Source organism: Paroedura picta, chromosome 3 (assembly GCF_049243985.1).
Source record: "Paroedura picta isolate Pp20150507F chromosome 3, Ppicta_v3.0, whole genome shotgun sequence".
In the NCBI taxonomy this organism is placed as follows: Eukaryota; Metazoa; Chordata; class Lepidosauria; order Squamata; family Gekkonidae; genus Paroedura; species Paroedura picta.
Genome location: NC_135371.1, coordinates 81,014,305 through 81,030,027, shown reverse-complemented (window position 1 = coordinate 81,030,027; position 15,723 = coordinate 81,014,305). Strand labels below are relative to the sequence as shown.

Here is a 15,723-nt window from a genome sequence, read left to right as displayed (position 1 = left end):
TCGAGCCAGCAGATAGCGGCACCACGCCGCATGGCTCTGCCCAGCCCCGGCAGCCCTGCAAGTGTCTGTGCAGACTCTGCCTTCTTTTGGCAGAAGTCAGTATGTGCACAGTAAAGACAAGGCAGGCCAAGAGAGCGAGAGGCGACCAAGTGAGTCTCCTGCGAGGGCCACGCAAGCAGCGCCCCACTGAACATGGCGCGGAAGTAGCCCGAGGTTGCTGCCAACACCGCCTGGTGCTTCCCGAACTCCTGCCTGCCGCTCGCCACGAGCTTCGCATCCAGCAGGTACCACTCTGCTTGCAAGGCTGCCTAGGCCCCACAGCAGTGCCGTTCTGTGTGCTGCCCCTGCTGCCGGCTCCATCTCTGGTGCTTCCAGACACGCCGAGCCCGCCAGACCTTCATAGAGTTTTCCTATATCTTTTTCTGCTTCTGCAGCTCCTACTGACCTCCAGAAAGATTAGTCCCAGCATTCTGCGCACCACACAGTAGTGGGTGGGCTGGAGTGTAGAGGGGCTTGTTCCTTCCTTTTGCTCCTTCTTCTCCCTTCAATTGAGCTGCACTTTTAGAAGAATTTTTCCAGGAGTAAGGGGCTGCAGGAATGTGCACATAAAACAGAATACAGGCTATTACCTCTCAGTCTTATCTATACTGTAGGAGTGCTGCAGGGATAAAATGGATAGGTAACATGTATATTGCCCTGAGCTTCCAAGGGGGAAAGCAGGATAAAGCACTGGTCTGTAGTTTCCCGGGTCATCCTTCCTCCCTTTTTTGAAGATCGGAATAACGTTTGCTCTTTTCCAGTCCTCCGGGACATCTCCAGTCCTTAAAGAGGTTCCGAAGATGATGGACAAGGGCTGTGCAAGTTCTCTGGAAAGTTCTTTGAGTACTCTCGGGTGCATTTCATCTGGACCAGGGGATTTGAACTCATCCAGTGCAGCTAAATGCCTCTCGACCACCTCTCTATCCATGTTAACCTGCCACCCAGACACTATCCTTTGGCTACAGCCATCTCTAGATGTGCCTAAACACTTTGACCTGTGGGAAAAAACAGATGTAAAATAGGCACTAAGCCTTTCTGCTTTCTCTGCATCTTTCGTTAGAGTTTGTCCATCCGCACCCAAACTCTATGATTCCAACTCTATGATTCTATGATTCTATGATAAATATAATTAGTATTGGTTTGGATCTGAAGGTGCTCTTGTACATGTCAGAGGCAGTCCTGCTCATGTCAGGGGACTGTCTATTTTTGCGGAATCCCTTTCCATCTTCAATCTTCCTGTGCCACATTCTGGAGAATCTTCCAGCTCATAGGCAGGTTTGCAAAGAAGGGTGAAGCACAAAAACCTTTCTGTGCCAGCAATTTCACTCATAGTCCATTGGATCCAAGCTCAAAATAACCACAAAGGTCACTTTGAAAGACAACCAACACATTTGTAGATCAGTCTTACATTGTTGCTGAGCACAGGAAACCAATGGCAATTCTTTCATGCACATGATTTTATATTGGTGGAGAAAAATCCTATTTAATTTGAATAGATGCTGGAATAGCTGCTGGAAAAGTAAGTCAAGGTCATGCGAGATGCTGTCCTTTTGCATGTTGTTATGACCTGGGAGAAGGTGATCTTTCTCACTTTTATGATGTATCGATAATAAGTCCACAGAGTATGAATATAATTTAAGGTGGTCAGCTATGGACTGGAAGTAAAGCCAGAGGTGGGTGGAATTTGGGATGGGGAGACCTGATCCAGGGGTGGGTAGGATTTGGGGTGGGGAGGGACCCCAGGGGAGTATAATGCACCCTCGAAGCAGCCATTTTCTCCTGGGGAACTGATCTCTGTCGCCTGGAGTTGAGTTGTAATCCCAGGAGATTGCTAGGCCTTGTCTGGAGAGGTTGGCATCCCTCCGAGGAAGCCTGTTCCACTGAAAAATCGCTCTAACCATCAGGAACTTCTTCCGGATGTTTAGGTGGAATTTCTTTTGAATTAATTTCATCCCATTGGTTCTGGTCCATCCCTCCGGGGCAAGAGAGAGGGACCATCCTCTATATGGCAGCCTTTTAAATACTTGAAGATGGTTATCAAATCCCCTCTCAGTTGTTTCCAGGCTAAACAGACCAAGCTCCCCCAACCTTTCTTCATACGTCTTTGTCTCCAAACCCCTCACCATCTTTGTTGCCCACCTCTCGACAAGCTCCAGTTTGTCTACATTCCAACTGTGGTGCCCAAAACTGAACACAGTACTCCAAGTGAGGCTGAAACAGAGCAGAGAAAAAGCGGTACCATCACCTTCCGTGATCTGGACACGATACTCCGTTTGATACAGCCCAAAATCCCATTTGCCTTTTTAGCCACCGAGTCACACTGTTGACTCATGTTCAAAGTTTGGTCTACTAAAATTCCTAGATCCTTTTCTCACATGCTACTGCCAAGATAAGTCTCCACCATCCTATATTGGTATCTTTGATTTTTCCAATCTAAATGCAGAACTTTACATTTGTCCCTATTGAACTTCATTTTATTCAGTTTAGCCCACTTCTCAAGCCTATCAAGATCATCCTGTATTGTGTTGCTGTCTTCAGTTGTGTTTGCTACCCCTCCCTGTTTAATATTGTCTGCAAATTTAATAAGTATTCCCTCTAAACCCTCATCCAAATCATTTATAAACATGTTGAACAACACAGGCCCCAGGACAGATCTCTGGGGAATTCCACTTGACACTCTTCTCCAAGAGGATGCTGAACCATTAACAAGTACCCTTTGGTTATGATCTGTCAATCAAAGAGCACATTTGTTGCATGGTGATCTATTGGGATATGGGATGCATGGCTGTGCCCTAGGGCAAAGATGCTACCTAGATATTTATTTCCTAGAGCAGTGGTTCTCAACCTGAGAGTTGGGACCCCTTTGGGGATCGAACTACCCTTTCACAGGGGTTGCAGCAGGGCAAGCAGCTTGGCTGGGAGGGGGGTGCACCGCCATTGTTGCAGCTCCTCCTGAAGGTGCCTGCCAATTTATATACAATTTATAACCAATTTATATACAATCATGAACAATGGATCTTCATGCCATTTGGTCTGTTTCGGTTTAATTTCTGTAAAAGAACACTTGCACCATTTTATGGTTAGGGGTCACCACAACATGAAGAACTGTATTAAAGTGTTGCAGCATTAGGAAGGTTGGGAACCACTAAAGGCTGTGTTAGGGAGGTGAATCCTGCAGAATTACAACTCTAAAAATGTTCACTCTCACAACTGTAACAAAACAAAATTTGAGTCCAATGGCACATTTAAGACCAACAAAGATTTATTCGAGACATGAGCTTTCGTGTGCATGCACACTTCCTTGGACAAAATGGAACTGGAATCATGAGAGTACAGATATAAGGAGAGAGTAAATTAGTAGCAAATTAGCAAACCTTGTTCAATTGTCTGAGGAAGTGAGCATGCACACGAAAGCTCATGTCTTGAATAAATCTTTGTTGGTTTTAAAGGTATCACTGGATTCAAATTTTGTTCTGCTGCTTAAGACCAACAGAGGTACCCACCTGAATCTACAACTGTGGCAAGCCATCTACAAAGGGAAAACAGAGAGGTTGTCAAGAGGCACCTGGCTGCACTGGATGAGTTCAAATCCCCTGGTCCATATAGTGTGCACCCAAGTGCTCAAAGAACTTTCTGGAGAGTTTGCGGAACCTATATCCATCATCTGTAGGAGCTCTTGGAGGACTGGAGAGCTGAATGTTTTCCCAATCTTCAAAAAAGGGAGGAGATGACCGAGGGAGCTACAGGTCAGTGAGTGTAATTTCTGCTGCAAGGAAGATAATTGAGCACATAAGGACAACTTGATGATCTGAGGAATTCAGCATGGATTTGTCTCCAACAGGCCTTGCGAGACCAAGGTTTCTTTCCTTGACTGAATGATGGGCTTATTTGATTCTGGAAACTCAGTGGCTGTTGTTTACCTGGATTTCAGTAAGGCTTTTGACAAGGTTCCCCATGATGTTCTAGTGGGTAAACTGGGAGGCTGCAGACAGGATTTTTAGACAGTTAGGTGACAGGGAACTGGTTAAAAAAAACCATACCTCAATAGTAGTTACCAATGGTATTTCATCAGATTGGAGAGAGGTGAGCAGTGGGGAACCACAGGGTCTGCTACAGCAGGGTCTGCTACAGTCTACGTAGCAGCACTGGGTCTGCTACATTTCAACATTTTTATCAGTGATCTGGATGAGGGGGTGGAAGGACTACTCATTAAATTTGCAGATGTCACCTAACTGGCAAGAGTTGCGAACACCCCAGAAGATGATAGAGTTCAATAAGATTTAAACATGCTTGAAAATTGGGCAAATGAGAACTGGAGTAAACTGGAGTACTATGTGCAATTCTGGAGTCCTCACTTCAAAAAGGATGTGGACAAAATTGAGATGGTGCCGAGGACAGCATCAAGGTTGATCTAGGGCCTTGTGACTAAGACCTATAAAGAAGACCTGTCAGCGGCCTTTGACATCGCGGACCATGAACTACTGGTCTACCGCACAGCCTTGTGCTGGATACACTCCTTTCTCCAGAACCAGACCCAGAGGGTGGCTGTGGGGATGAGTTCTCGCGTCCCTATAAACTCCTGTGTGTGGTCCCTCAGGGCGCAGTTCGCCACATTGTTCAAAATCTTTATGCGCCCTCTGGCCCAGCTGTTATGGAGCTTTGGGCTGGGCTGTACGTGATGACACCCAGCTCTATCTCCTTTTGGACGCCCACCTGGACTCTCCCCCGGAACCATTTGCCAGATGTTTGGAAGCGGTGACTGAATGGTTCGAGCAGAGTCACCTGAAACCTCCCTTCCAAGACGGAGATCCTGTGGCTGGGAGGTAGGAGGCAAGTTCAGGAAGCGTGCTTACTTACCGTTGTGTCCCAGGCTAGGAATTTTGGTGTGACCATTGATACCTCCCTGACTATGGATGCACAGGTCAAGAGAATGTGGGTCAGACATTTTTCCATCTTTGCCAGGCTCGGCTAGAATCATAGAATCATAGAGTTGGAAGGGGCCATACAGGCCATCTAGTCCAACCCCCTGCTCAACACAGGATCACCCCTAAGCATCCTAAAGCATCCAAGAAAAGTGTGTATCCAACCTTTGCTTGAAGACTGCCAGTGAGGGGGAGCTCACCACCTCCTTAGGCAGCCTATTCCACTGCTGAACTACTCTCTGTGAAAATATTTTTCCTGATATCTAGCCTATATCATTGAACTTGAAGTTTAAACCCATTACTGCGTGTCCTCTCCTCGGAAGCCAACAGAAACAGCATCCTGCTCTCCTCCAAGTGACAACCTTTCAAATACTTAAAGTCCCTCAACCTATCTTCATAGGGCTTGGTCCCTTGGCCCCAGATCATCTTCGTCACTCTCCTCTGTACCCTTTCAATTTTATCTACGTCCTTCTTGAAGTGAGGCCTCCAGAACTGCACATAGTACTCCAGGAGTGGTCTGACCAGTGCCGTATACAATGGGACTATGACATCTTGTGATTTTGATGTGATGCCCCTGTTGATACAGCCCAAAATGGCATTCGCCTTTTTTACCGCTGCATCACACTGCCTGCTCATGTTTAGTTTACAATCCACAAGTACCCCAAGGTCTCGTTCACACACAGTGTTACCTAGAAGCATATCCCCCATCCAGTAGGCATGCTTTTCATTTTTCTGACCCAGATGCAGAACTTTACACTTATCTTTATTAAATTGCATCTTGTTCTCATTTGCCCATTTTTCCATTGTGTTCAGATCTCGTTGAACTCTGTCTCTATCTTCCAGAGTACTTGCCAGTCCTCCCAATTTGGTGTCATCTGCAAACTTGATGAGTAGTCCCTCCACCCCCTCATCTAGATCATTAATAAATATGTTAAAAAGTACCGGGCCGAGCACCGAGCCCTGAGGTACCCCGCTACTCACCTCTCTCCAGTCTGATGAAACACCATTGACAACAACTCTTTGAGTGCGGCTCTCTAACCAATTCCCTATCCACTTAACTATCTGAAAATCCAGATTGCAGTCCTTCAACTTATCCATCAGAACATCATGGGGAACCTTGTCAAAAGCTTTACTAAAATCCAAGTAAATGACATCAACCGAATTTCCCCGATCCAGCAAACCTGTTACTTGGTCAAAAAAGGAAACCAGGTTGGTCTGGCAGGACCTGTTGGAGACAAATCCATGCTGACTTCCTTGGATCACCAAATTGTCCTCCAGATGTTTGCAGATTGCTCCCTTTAATATCTGCTCCATTATCTTCCCCACAAGAGAGGTCAGACTCACTGGTCTGTAGTTTCCCGGGTCATCCTTCCTCCCTTTTTTGAAGATCGGAATAACGTTTGCTCTCTTCCAGTCCTCCGGGACATCTCCAGTCCTTAAAGAGGTTCCGAAGATGATGGACAAGGGCTGTACAAGTTCTCTGGAAAGTTCTTTGAGTACTCTCGGGTGCATTTCATCCGGACCAGGGGATTTGAACTCATCCAGTGCAGCTAAATGCCTCACGACAACCTCTCTATCCATGTTAACCTGCCCCCCAGACACTATGCTTTGGCTACGGCCATCTCTAGATGTGCCTAAACACTTTGACCTGTGGGAAAAAACAGATGTAAAATAGGCACTAAGCCTTTCTGCTTTCTCTGCATCCTCCGTTAGTTTGTCCATCCGCACCCAACAGTGGGCCTATTGCCTCCTTTACTTTACGTTTGCTCCTCACATAACTGAAAAATCTTTTCTTGTTACAATGGGCTTCCCTGGCCAATCTTAGCTCACTCTCAGCTTTGGCCTTTCTGATGATTGATCTACAGTGCCTAGTAACCTGTAGGCACTCTTCTTTAGAGCTCTGTCCTTCCCTCCATTTCCTGAATATTTTCCTTTTCTTTCTTAGTTCCTCTTGAAGTTCTCTGTTCATCCAAATAGGCTTCTTAGAGCTTCTGCAGTGTTTTCGTCTTTCTGGGATAGTCATTGATTGAGCATGCAATAGCTCTTGTTTGAGTAGCGCCCACCCTTGACATGCTTCCTTCCCTTCCAGCATTCTCGTCCATGGTATGACACTCATCATGTCTCTGAGTTTATTAAAGTTTGCCCTACGAAAATCCAACATCTGCGTCTGGCTACAAGCTTCCTTGGCTCCCCATCTCAAAAGGAATTCGATGAGGACATGGTCACTTCCCCCTAGGGTCCCCACCTCCTTCACCTCATCCACCAACTTTTGCCTGTTGGTCAGTATTAAGTCCAGTATGGCTGAACCTCTTGTGGGTTCATCTACCATTTGATAAATGAAATTGTCAGCCAGGCAGGTCAAGAAGTTGCTACCTAGATTTATTCAAGGCTACTTGCGCCCTATCTGTCCCCCGATTACTAGGCCACAGTGAACCATGCTCCAGAATAGATTTCTGTAACATGCTCTACGTGGGCCTGCTGTTGTCCCTGACCTGTAGATTCTAGCTGGTACAAAATGCAGCTGCTAGGGTCCTCATGGGAACACCATGGAAGACCCACATTTAGCATGTGCTGAGGCAGCCGCATTTGTTGTCAATTGCTGCCCGGATCCAGTTCAAGGTTTTAGTTTTAACCTTTAAGGCCTTATGGGACCCACATGCCTGAGGGACCGCCTGTCACCCTATGCCCCCCGCTGGGCTTTACACTCTGCAGGGGAAAATCTATTGGTTGTTCCCAGCCCCAGGAAAGCGCGCCTAGCCTCAACCAGGGCCAGGGCTTTCTCTGTCCTGGCCCCTACCTGGTGGAATTAGTTCCCGGGTGAGCTGTGGGCCCTGAGGGATCTGGCAATGTTCCGCAGGGCCTGCAAGCTGGAGCTCTTCCATCAGGTCTATGGTTGAGGCTGGGGTCAGAGAGGTAGATCTATTGCCCCCCCCCCCCCCGGGATTTGAAGTATACATCTCTCCTGCTCCATCTGTCTGTCGCCTTGGCAGCAGGGGTGAGAGTTGGTTATTTTCCGCCATGTTGGGAGTTTCTGAGTCTTTTAATGGGAGTTTTAATGGGGTTTTTAAGACTGTTGTTACCTGCCACGAACCTATTAGGGAGTGGCGGGAAAATAAATTGAATGAATAAAATAAAATAAAATAAAATAAAATAAAATAAAATAAAATAAAATAAAATAAAATAAAATAAAATAAAATAAAATAAAATAAAATAAAATAAAATAAAATAAAATAAAATAAAATAAAATAAAATAAAATAAAATAAAAGGCTGAGGGATTTGGGAATCTTCAGCCTGGAAAAGAGGAGATTGAGTGGGGATATGATTGTTGTCTTTAAGTATTTGAAAGGTTGTCACTTGGAGGAGGGCAGGGAACGGTTCCTGTCGGCAGCAGAGGATTGAATCCATCGTAATTTCTTTAAACTATGTGTAGAACAGTACCGGCTAGATATCAGAGGAAAAAATTCACTGTCAGAGTACTTCAGCAGTGGAACCAGCTGCCTAAGGAGGTAGTGAGCTTCTTTTCACTGGTTGTCTTTAAGCAGTGGTTGGACAGAGATCTATCATGGATGCCTTAGGCCAGTGGTTCTCAACCTTCCTAATGCCGTAACCCTTTAATACAGTCCCTAATGTTGTGTTGACCCCCTACCATACAATTATGCAAGTGTGTTCTTTCACAGAAATTAAACTGAAACTGACTAATGGCGTGAAGATCCATTGTTCATGATTGTATACAAATTGTTTCCCCCCAGGGTTTCTCAGTTCCTGCCTCTTGTCCCACCATGCCAATCTCACTCTTTTCTACTCCTCCAGACAGACAAATGTTCCATATCAATCTACCCTGAAAGGCCGCTGTGTGGATGAAATGGAAGAGGAGGGAAGTCGGCCATTTTGGGATCCCCTTGGAGAGAAAGGTGGGGTACGAACCAACTACTGAATACCAGTGATTTGGAAGAACAAAAATTGCATCCAGGGACACTTTTAAGCCCAACGAAGATTTATTCAAGGCGTAAACTTTTGTGTGCAGGCACCTCCCTCAGACAAAATTGATTTGGAGACATAAGTAAAGGGATGTGGGGAACTTTGCATCCCCCTTGGAGAGAAAGGTGGGGGAGAAACCAAGAAAACCCATGATTTGGGGGAAGCAGCTGTGGCGGTGCCCCCCCCCCCGGCCAAGCTACTCATCCTGCCGCAACCCCTGTGAAGGGTCGTTCCAACCCCCAAAGGGGTCCCAACCCCCAGGTTGAAATCCACTGCTTTAGGCTGATCTTGCATTCATGGCCCCAGGGTATCTGTGGTGGGGAGAGGAAAGGGAAGGCGATTGTAAGCTGCTTTGAGACTCCTTCAGGTAGAGAAAAGTGGCACATAAAAAACAGCTCTTCTTTTTCTAGATGGGTGTCATTCTGCATGGGGTGACACTGTATTTCCACTATTCTGAATTTTCAATCCAATGCAAGGACATTATTATTTACTTCTTTTATAACCAACCTTTCTCCCCAATAGGACTCAAAGCAGCTTACACAGTTCTCTATTCCTCCTGTGAGGTAGGTGAGACTGTGAGTGTTTGACTGGCCCAAGATCACCCAGAGAAGTTCCATGGAAGTATAGGGATTTGAACTGGGGTCTCTCAGGCTCTAGTTAAACACTTTAGCTGCTACACCATGCTGGTGAACAATCCTATATACTCACGTGTAAGCCTAGTTTTTCAGCAACTTTTTTCACACTGAAAAAGCCCTTCTTGGCTTATACACGGGTAATTTAAATAAAAGCCTGCTCCAGCCAGCCAATCGTTGCTCTGGCAGCTTGTAAGACTTTGGTTTGACTGAGGGACTCTGATCTTTTTTTTCCCCTTTGCCTTCACTTCTTCCTCTTCTTAATCACTTCTTCCAAACTATTCTTTTGGTTTCTGTGCGTGAAAAGTGGGGTACAAAAAACAGCAGCTATTCATCCTCTTGACTTTTCTGTATTTAAGGCTGGATGGGAAGCCTGCGATGATGGAGCATTTCCCACCCTCGGCTTATATGAGAGTCAATACGTTTGCCCAGATTTTGTGGTAAAATTAGGTGCCTAGGCTTATATGCGGGTCGGCTTGTATGGGACTATATCTGGTATATCTTACTACATGGATGCATATCATTGGCAACTAGACCCCCCCTAAAAATCCTTGCTTTTCCAAGGACATTATGGTTCTTCTTTTCCTGAGAGTCATATTATTGAGCCTCAAAGTCCTCCTTACTCCCTTTTCACTTAGGCTGCCCAAACTAGGTTTGGTCATTATCTTTACACCGCCCGTGGCGCCACGGGCGCCACGGACTAAATAAAGCCGTAAGGGCTGTGTAGGAGGAGTTAGGGCGGGCTCGGTCCGGGATGAGGAAGGGTGCCGATTGGCCCCTTCCTCTTGACGGACCATCGGCCGAGCCAATCGGCAGGCGCGAAGCGCCTGCCAATTGGCTCGGTCGATTCCCACCCCACTCACAAGGAAGCAACTGCGAGCCACGCGAAGCGCGGCTGCCAGGGGCTCCCTGGCCGGCGGCTTGGCGCGGCGAGAGGCGCGAAGCGCCTCTCGCCGCGTCAAGCCGCCGCTCAAGCCTTCGCGGTAAAGCCGCCTCCGCCCTCAAGACTCTTGAGCCGCTTCTGCCGCCGCCGATCAAGCCGCCGCCGCCGCCATCAAGCCGCCGCTCAAAATGGCCGCCAGCCGTAAAGCCGCCTCCGCCCTCAAGACTCTTGAGCCGCTTCTGCCGCCGCCGATCAAGCCGCCGCCGCCGCCGCCATCAAGCCGCCGCTCAAAACGGCCGCCAGCCGTAAAGCCGCCTCCGCCCTCAAGACTCTTGAGCCGCTTCTGCCGCCGCCGATCAAGCCGCCGCCGCCACCGCCATCAAGCCGCCGCTCAAAATGCCCGCCAGCCTTCATTGTCAAGCCGCCTCCGCCCTCAAGCCTCTACTGCCGCTGATCAAGCCGCCGCTAAAAATGGCCCCCAGTCAGCAAACCCAGCGCAGGGTAAGAAATCTTTTACTCTCCCACTGCCTCCTAGCGCCCATTGTATTTAGAATACAATGGGCTCTTTTACTAGTTAAAATTATAACATCTATCTGTCTGTGTGTCTGTCCACCCACCCTCCTGTCTGTCTATCTGGAACCTGGCAGTGGAGCTGAGAGAGAGCCAGGGAGTGAGACACAATGACCTGGGAAGGGACCAGGAACTAAACCCAGTGCAAAAAGGTCCTATTCAACTAACATAAATAGCAATGACTGAGGAAGAAAAAACGCCCAACTGTCCTTGCCCCTTATTTTTCTGGTCACTGACCTAAAAGCAAAAACAAACAGAATCCCGCCGGTTTCAGTTTGGCAAATCCGCTTAGAACTGCAATAAGTCTGGCACCAGAAAACGGACATTTTAGTTAGTCATTTTAAAAAGGTCTTTAACCCAATGGATTTGCCAAGTTGTGGTCCCTAACAATGCAGCACTGCAGATTATAATCATTTAGAAAAGGTGAGGTGGCAAAATGTGAGTTAATATTACAAGGCAGCAACCTGAGAATTATTTAGTTGCTCATTAGAATGTTTTAAACATCATGTTGGGTGGTGGGAGAAACACACACTGGATTTTTTTGCCTCATACACCAAAACCTAAACTTGCATTTATTAACTCTGAATCTACCATTAACACTTCCAGCTATTACACGAGAAGATATATTTAGCAATTGGGAGGAGGGAGGTATACTCACAAAACAAGACTTACAACACTCTTTCTTGCGACAACATTCTTCAACTCTTCCAGGTTCCAGCATCCCTCTGGTCTTCCAGATTCAGGCATTGTTAAATTACACATACAGTTCCATCCTGCACCACTGTTCCTGCTTCTCCTGTGATTTCTCTTCATTTTTGTATAATGCCTGCACTTTATTCCTTGAGTGTATCCTGCCCAATGTTGCCATCCATATTCTTAAAAGCTCCATACTCTTTACACCAAGGCAACAGAGACACACACGTAGAGAGACAGAGAGAGGGAGGAGAAGTATGGGCAAAGGCGACAAGATTCCCCACATTCTGCCAGCCCAGGCAATTTCCCAATTTCCCCAGTTTTACTTCAAGTTTGCCAATAAGGCACAAAGCCACCCACCATTGTGTGTTATAAGTAAGGGTCGAGAGGAGTGTTACAGAGAATATTTCTGCATCCGTTCCCCTGTGACCAAACATAGTGGCTAGGGAAGGACAGAGGTAGGTGGGCAGAGAGAGAGAGAGAGAGAGAGAGAGAGAGAGAGAGAGAGAGGCAGGCAAAATGGGGGGATGGGCTACAGATCTTATGAAATACATTTAAATGAGGAGAGAACAAACATACCAAGTGACTCCTGATTTGCTTCTTTCCCTGCATTTCCCAGTGTGGAGCTGGTGCAAGTTTCCTGAAAGAGTAAGTAACTTATTTTGTTGAAATTCAGAGTTGCATCTTGCAAAACAGTAGCATATAAACACAGAAGCTGAGAAAGAGCAGAATTTGTATGTGCTGGAATAGAAAGAATCCTTCCCTCATACCCAAAGGAAGCTTGCCAAGTATTGCAGGGGCAGATTTTGAAAAAGAAAACTTGTAAGCGATTATAAAAGAGTCAGTGGGTGGGCATTTTGGATTATGTTACAAATAATGAAGGAAGAATTTCTTATCACTTTATGGGAGTGTGCTTAATTTTCTTCTCTGACTTAGATCCTGTAGAAGTGCTGAAAAAAGCCGGAGTAAATAGTGAGCTAGGTGGACCAAGTATACAGCAGTACACAGCAGCTTTGCTTCTTCATATATGTAAAGCTGATCTTGCTCTGTAGGTTGTCAATGTTATTTCCTCAGAGCATTGTAAGTTCACAATCAGTGCAAAAGGCAAAACTGTACAGACAACTGTCACGTTCTCTTTGGGACTCCCTAGTGTCTGTGTACATTCTTGTGTCCAAGTCTGCCCTAGAATCATAGAATCATTGAGTTGGAAGGGACCTCATGGGTCATCTAGTCCAACCCCCTGCACTATGCAGGACACTCACAACCCTATTGCTCATCCACTCTAACCTGCCACCCCCTTGAACCTTCACAGAATTAGCCTCTCTGTAAGATGGCTATCCAGCTGTTTAAAAATTTCCAAAGATGGTGAACCACCACTTCCTGAGGAAGCCTGTTCCACTGAGAAACCGCTCTAACTGTCAGGAACTTTGGGTACGATCTGTTAACCAGTTACTGACAGAATTCGGATCCATACCAGCTTGTCAATAAGAACATCATGTGGAACCTTTACTGAAATCCAGATAAACTATGTCTACAGCTTTCCCCTGATCCAGCAAGGTAGTTACTTACTCAAAAAAAGAGATAAGGTTGGTCTGACATTTCTTGTTCTTGCGAAACCCGTGCTGAGTCTTAGAACTCACAGCTCTCTGTTCCAGCTGCTCAAGGACTGACTGTTTGATTATTTGTTCCAAATTTTGCCAGCTACAGATGTCAAGGTGATACCCGGATCCTCCTTTTTCCCTTTCTTGAAGATGGGGACAACATTTGTCCACCTCCAATCACCTGTTCTCCAAGAAGTGTCAAAAAGAATGGGCAGAGGTTCAGAGCTACAGTTGCTATGGCCTCTGGACAGGAAGGAATGATGTGGCCAGCAGAATATCTAATGATCATTAGTAACAAGAAAAAATAGCTGTATATCTGATAGCATCCACCAATGCACAGATCTGTAACAGCAGGCTCGGTGTTATAATAACACTCTAAGGGCCAAAGTTTTGACAGAGCCTGCCCACCCAGCCCAGCCAGAGACGATCTGAGACATTGCTGCCAGTCTGCTCCTGAGCACCTCAGGGAGAGTAGGTCAGTACGGCTGCCGAGGGAGGTGAGAATGGAGGCTTGGACAGGCCGCACCAGCCCTTTTCGCCCCAAGGCTGTCCTAACTGTCACATCCAATAACTTCCCTCACTTTGCCTCAGAACACTGACATAGGAGGCTGGTGAATGCACTCCCTACCCCTTCCCTCAGGCCTGCTGTGAAGGAGCCTCTAACAGCCCCTGAGTGAGGGGACGGAGGCATTTCCAAGAGCCACGCATGGGAGTCTGAGGGCATGGGTGTGCTTTCCTTTCCCCTTCTGCCAAACAGTTGGCTGACAGGGAGGCCACAGAAAAGCCCCTTCTCACTTAAAATACTGCTCTGGCCAGCCTTGCTGCTTCGAGAGAAGACACAGCCAAGCCATGTGTATTTCTTCTTTGCAACTCTCTGCAGATTTGAGGCCTACTGCACAGTGTTATTCTGCAGACAAAACTGGATGCTGTTGCGGAGGATCTTTTGTCTCCTTTTTCATCTGCACAACAATCCTGTGCAGTGGGCCTCAAGTGTTTCAATTCAACAACAACCTGTGTGGGAGGCCTTAAAGGTTTCTTCTCTTCCACAACCCTGTCCAAAGTAGCCCTTTCTGCCTGGGGAGCTGATCTTTATACTCTGCAGATGAGCTGTAATTCCAGGAGCTCTCCAGGCCCCACCTGGAGGTTGACTACCCCTTGGTTAGAAATATTCCTGGAGGTTTGGAGGTGGGACTTCAAAATCGTACAATGCCTCAGAGTTTGGCTTCCAAAGTAGCCATTTTTGCCTGCAGAGCTGATCATTATAATCTGGAGATGAGCAGCGATCTAGGGATGATGGTAGAGGCTTGCAGACTACAGCTCGGAGGGACTGGTGCAGGTGTGTCACTCCTGGACTATGGACTATAGCCAGTCCTTACCAGCAACTGTTTGTATTCTGGGGTGCAGACAGACACACCAGCATCAGTCCTATGAGTCTGGAAAGTGTAAAATACTTATAGCCTGAAAGTGTAAATAGTGAACAAGTAAATAGCTGGAGAAACATGGGAACTAAAGTGACTTTTTTCAAGTTTGGCCTGGTAAATAAAAAAAACAGTATAAAAACCTGAGTAAGGTCAAGACTGCTGTGCTCAAAGAGACCTCCTCTTAGAGTTGCCAGCTTCCATGTGAGGCTCTCTACCCCACCTTCCTCACGGGGAGTCTGCTATGGGGAGAGGAAGGGAAGGTGATTGGAAACTGCTTTGAGAAACCTGTGGCCTGCTGGTTGGCTGGGGCCCATTTCCAGTTCTCTCAGATCTCTCACAACCCCACATCCCTCACAGGTAGTTTATTGTTGGGAGACAAAGGGAAAAAGTGTTTGTAAACCACTTTGAGACTCCTTTGAGTAGTAAACAACAAGGTACAGAAATCCAGTTCTTCTTCTTCTTCTAAGGAGCAACCATGAAAGCATGTGGACACATAACATATCAAAAATGAAAACATGGAGACAGAAGGAGCAGGGTGGACACCTGTGTACTGTGACTACCCCAGGGGCAGGGGGACATTTTGGTGTCTTTGGCCTAATTCACACAAGAAGGGAAATGACGCAGAACTGGGAGGAATTGGTTGCCATGTAATCTCCCTCTAAGAAGAGTCTCCAGTCTGATTTTCCCTTCACATATCTGAAAACATGGCTCTGGAAAGCTCATCTATAACCACTATACCACAGTTCCCAAAGGTCCTCGCCCACACTCAACAAACATTCCAAATCACAGGTTCTTGACACCCATATCTCCACACCCATGCCCTGATTTGTCACCACGCCACCATAACCTCCCACACAACATACACATTCAACTCCATGGCCTTACACACTGGACAACTCCTCCCCTTCCCACTACTAAGCTCTAGCGCCTGTTATATTCCTAGATACAATGGGCTTTGCCCCAGTGTGGTATAATATTGTATC

General features: G+C 46.7%; 2 protein-coding genes across 5 annotated transcripts in view; one reads left to right on the top strand and one right to left on the bottom strand.

Moving 5' to 3' along the window:
- Window positions 1-12,923, bottom strand: part of LOC143832311 (zinc finger and SCAN domain-containing protein 29-like) — a 43,037-nt gene extending 30,114 nt beyond the window's left edge. The window contains exons 1-2 of one of the 2 annotated variants that reach the window (XM_077326532.1): window positions 12,298-12,923; window positions 11,698-11,917 (exon numbers count right to left, since the gene is read on the bottom strand). In XM_077326532.1, the coding sequence (XP_077182647.1) occupies window positions 11,698-11,720 (23 nt within the window). In that variant the 5' untranslated portion in view covers window positions 11,721-11,917; window positions 12,298-12,923. Of the gene's footprint in view, window positions 1-11,697; window positions 12,180-12,297 lie in introns of those variants that run through there. The other variant, XM_077326531.1, reaches the window with a different exon arrangement.
- Window positions 12,210-15,723, top strand: part of LOC143832308 (cationic amino acid transporter 2-like) — a 30,701-nt gene continuing 27,187 nt past the window's right edge. Inside the window, exons 1-2 of one of the 3 annotated variants that reach the window (XM_077326526.1) lie at window positions 12,345-12,366; window positions 13,031-13,275. Coding sequence is in view for 1 of the 3 variants with exons in the window: in XM_077326525.1 (XP_077182640.1) it covers window positions 12,277-12,366 (90 nt within the window). In the remaining 2 variants the exon portion in view is untranslated. The other 2 variants (XM_077326525.1, XM_077326528.1) reach the window with 2 other exon arrangements.